General features: G+C 37.3%; 1 protein-coding gene across 1 annotated transcript; it reads right to left on the reverse strand.

The window, feature by feature from the left end:
- Window positions 1–1,524: 1,524 nt before the first annotated feature.
- LOC129505066 (olfactory receptor 56A3) lies at window positions 1,525–2,469 on the reverse strand. The gene has a single exon (XM_055317997.1). The coding sequence runs from the start codon at window positions 2,467–2,469 to the stop codon at window positions 1,525–1,527; it is 945 nt and encodes a 314-aa protein (XP_055173972.1).
- Window positions 2,470–4,442: the final 1,973 nt, after the last annotated feature.

Below are 4,442 nucleotides of genomic sequence, written 5' to 3' on the forward strand. Positions count from 1 at the left end.
CTTCACTGTGAGATAGAGAAGACAAAGAAATGGACAGAGTTTTGCTGAATGAAAGCTTAAGTAGTCCAAGGATGAATCCAAGTGCTTTCAGGGAAGGCTAAAAGACCCAGATTTTGGCGAGAGTATTGGTACCAACTGTTGAGAGATTTTCCTTCCACAGTCAAACAAGGAAACACTTTTATAAGTTGTTATTGAGGCACAAAAATCTTATATTTAGAAAGGACCCTTTTTTGGGTAAAGATATTATTTATTAGAGAGAGAGCATGAACAGTGGTTAGGGGCAGAGGGAGAAGGAGAAGCAAACTCTCCTGCATCAGGGAGCCTGGCACAGGACTCGATCCCTGGGCTCTGAATCAGGACCTGGGCTGAAGGCAGAGGCTTAGCTGATTGAGCCACTCAAGTGCCCTCAGAAAAGATCTTCTAACACAATTATTCACTGTTCTCAGGGGTAGCAGATGAGTAACATGAAACACAATGAGACCACTTCATTTGTTTCCAAGAACCTACCCTTTTTGAGGTAATTGTTCATGGCTTACAGTTCAGATCTTTAACTCTCTATCTAATGCTTTCATATATTGGTAGATATCTTACTGCCTATAGATATCTTATTCCATTCCTCATCCTCATATTGGTATTTCCCATAACCAAACTTTGGGCTCCTAACAGCAACAATATTCTATTTACTAACAGAAATAGCAGGACACAAAGTGTGCTTAGAAACTGCCCATATAATGTGAAAACAAAGTACAGATATTATATTTTCAATATGTTAAATTATTATTACTGGATTATATATTACAAACCTTGAACAACTTGTAACTCATTTGCAGAGCTATATGTGCATACCATGAACTATGACAGCCTGGATCCAAAGATAAATGTCTGAAGCACTAACCCACTGGGGAGAATTTAGGAATCTCTTGAATCTAATCAAACTCATTGCTATTTTTTTGCATAAATTAGAAATCTATGCAAAACCCCTGTGTCTCTTGTCATGCAAATTTCCTAATAACCATCCAGCTGCAGACTCAGTTACAAACCAGTAGCAACTTGCCATGATTTAGGACTCAAAATTCACTCTTGTTTTGTTTCCAATATGTTCCCTTTTAAGGAAATAAGAATAATAATGCATTAGATATTACACAACTCTACCCAAAAAATCCACATTTGTATATTCACTAATGTAAAGACATGACATATTAACACTTGTACATTTAGGAACATAAATATCTCACTTTAGAACCTGCCCGGTGGAAATTCAGTATTTTGTCAAAATAGGATAATATGTATGGTAATAGCAAAAGAGGCTAAGGATTATGTTAAAGGAGAAGTGAAAGAAAGGAAACATACAATGACACTTAAGTTTTATTAAGGAAGGAACAATATCGAATTTGCCCAGAAAGAACAATATCCATATGCCCAGTTTGAGATTATAACTCATAGATATGAATTGCAGCTCACTCACCCATTATTGATTCAAAATCATTCTAATTTAGGAAGGCAGAGCTCCAGGTGTCCTCACTATCACCCTTTGTTTAGTAATCTCTGGATTCCTTGCTTGATCTCCTGAGTTCGCACTCCATAAACAATGGGATTGAGGGCTGCAGGAATGACATGGTGGAGAACATTGAGCAAGACTGGCACATCAGGGGAGACTTTCTTCTTTGCCACATGAGTGAGCACGAAGACCAGAAGGATAGTGCTGAAGAAGAGGATAAGGATGAAGTGAGAACCACATGTGCTCAGGGCTTTGGCCATAGCGCCCTCTGCCTTGAGTCTCAGCACAACTCTCAGTATAAGGCTGTAGGAGAGGAAGATAAAGATGAGATCAGATCCTAGCAGTGTCCAGCCTCCAGCAAACTGGTAGAGGCGATTGATGGTGACATCATCACAGGAGAGCTTGGAGACAGACATATTGGCACAGATGCAATTCTCAATGACATTTCCCCCACAATAATGGAGTCTGGATGATAGAATGGGAATAGGCACTGTAGAAATAGCATTCCTGGCCAAAATAAAAATAGCAGCCTTAGCTACAAATTGTTCTGTGATGATGGATGGGTACCTCAGTGGGTGGCAGATGGCCACATAGCGGTCATAGGCCATGACCATGAATGTGCAGGACTCCATGGCAAGGAAGCAATTCATGATGTACATCTGAATGAAGCAGGAATAGAAGTTGATGGACTTGAGATCAAACCAGAAAATGGTCAGGACTTTGGGGATGACAGTGAGGCAGAGCACGATGTCCAATAGGGAGAGGATGCTGAGCAGGTAGTACATGGGCTCGTGCAGAGAGGCCTCCAGCCAAATGGTGATCAGGAGAACACCATTGGCCCCCATGGCCACGAGGAAGAGGAGGCTGAGGGGCAGGGAGAAAGAAAGTTGCCAGCTGGGAGACCTGACAAAACAATTCAGGAGAAAGTCTGAAATCTCAGTGGATATGGTCCCATTTTGATTTGTTGTCATCTTCTGTCATATATTTCTACAGTTTTCCTTTAGTGATCTGTAAAATTAGGGTAAAAATTAGCTACTGAATCAAGACACATAAATTCACTACAATTTGCTTCACCTAGGTGAAACTCGTGTGAGTCCTAGCAGGTCATCGAGAGCCATGTAAATTCATGTCTTTATTCTTTGTGTTCTGATCCTGTTCTGATATTTCTATCACTAAGCAGTGTAGAGGACTAAGGTATATGGTTCATTTATACATTTTTGATTTGTTCAAGTTCTGCTTTTGAGAGAATGTTATGTCTTTGTAGTAACAAAAGAAAGGATAAAATTACGTTGAAAAGTACTTTGGGACAGATGAGTCCCTAGATTTGTCTTTATAAGTTTCTTCCTTTGTTTTTTTGTTCTTTAATGACTACCTACCTATATAACACATGGCAATTTAACTATCACAACACACAGAAATGAGTAACAGAGTGTGTCACAAAGTTTGACTAGGTACAGATTCCTAGTTTTCCATGCCACCCCTGCTCTGAATTTTCAGCGATAGTTGGCTTTAATAACAGATTAAAAATACTATATCCTGGCATGAACATTAGTTAATTTTCATTTTGTCAAAAAGTCATTTTAATTTGGTGGGTATGGATCCTGCCACGTAATTGCAAATACATCTTCATACGTGTGGGATTCTTGACTTCAGGAATGGAACAATGTAAAAGTAGAATGTGCACTTGCACATATGTATGGAGGAGGCATATGTGTCATTGAAGAAGCTAAGCATTGATAATTCTCATTGCAATAGTGTGAGAATGATGAAATGTAGTTTTATGTACTTTCATCTCCTTTCCCTTTCCCCATCTACCTCCAATACAATGATCCAAGTCCTCCTGTCTAGTGGTTATACTTTGTCTCGGTGTATTGGCTCACAAAGATTGGGAGATGCTGCACAAGCTGGAAGTCGTGATGGTAAAAACCCATAGAAAAATAACGTCCAGTCTTCAATTGGTGATCAAAGGACCTTCTCTTGTCTTGAGCACTATGTTCACTCAACTCTTCTTTCCATTTTTCTAGTTGGATACCTCATGCCTCTAAAATCTAAATACTCTTTCTAATCACCACTTTTATCATTTGCATTTTGTCTTTTGTTCTTGCTGATTGCATCCTCTGATCCTACTCTGCAAAATTTTGACATATATGTCTTATACATTAGGGCTCTAAATCTCACCATGTCTGAGAAGATTTTCCTCTTCAGGCATTTCAGAGTATTCTTGGGAGGAATTAGGAATTCATTGCATGGAAGGAGGGAAAATATTGAAATGAGAATTGGAGGATACAGCCAAACGAAAGAAGTGGAAATGCAGGCATGAGTGTCCATATAGTATTCATAGAGAAAGAAGCATGTTCTCTTTGTCTCCTGAAGAAGTTTGGGATACTCATTTCTAGCCCTAGGGTGCAATTTCTGAGAACTCCACAGGACCATTTATTTAAGAGATATAATTTAATTCAATAGTAGTACATAAAATCTGTAAATTTTTAAGCTTTACACAATGAATGAAGAAGAAGAATGAGGAATTGTTAAAATTATATTTAAAAATAGAGTAAAGGTAAGTTAATGTTTAAAAAATAGAATTTCCAAAATATCATATATGAGGAAATATAGTTCTTGCTTATAAATTAAAAGTCTTCATTTAAGACATTGATTTGCATTATATATTGTTATAGTAGTTAAAGTTTGAGTCATATGATGCCTTACAAATTATTCATGATAATACAGAAAAAATTCATAAGAACATACGTATATTGATAATGATATTATGTAATAGATATAGATTATCAATATTTAAGAATACATTAACTGGAGAGAATTAAAAACACAGTATCTATAAAGAATTATCTCTCATTCTTCTAGATCTATCTCCATTTGCTTATCTCTCAAGTAATTAGCATAGTGTCAAATATAGTTTATTACCTTTTAATATTGTTTCAATATA

Source organism: Nyctereutes procyonoides, unplaced genomic scaffold (genome assembly GCF_905146905.1).
Source record: "Nyctereutes procyonoides isolate TBG_1078 unplaced genomic scaffold, NYPRO_anot_genome, whole genome shotgun sequence".
Lineage (NCBI taxonomy): Eukaryota > Metazoa > Chordata > Mammalia > Carnivora > Canidae > Nyctereutes > Nyctereutes procyonoides.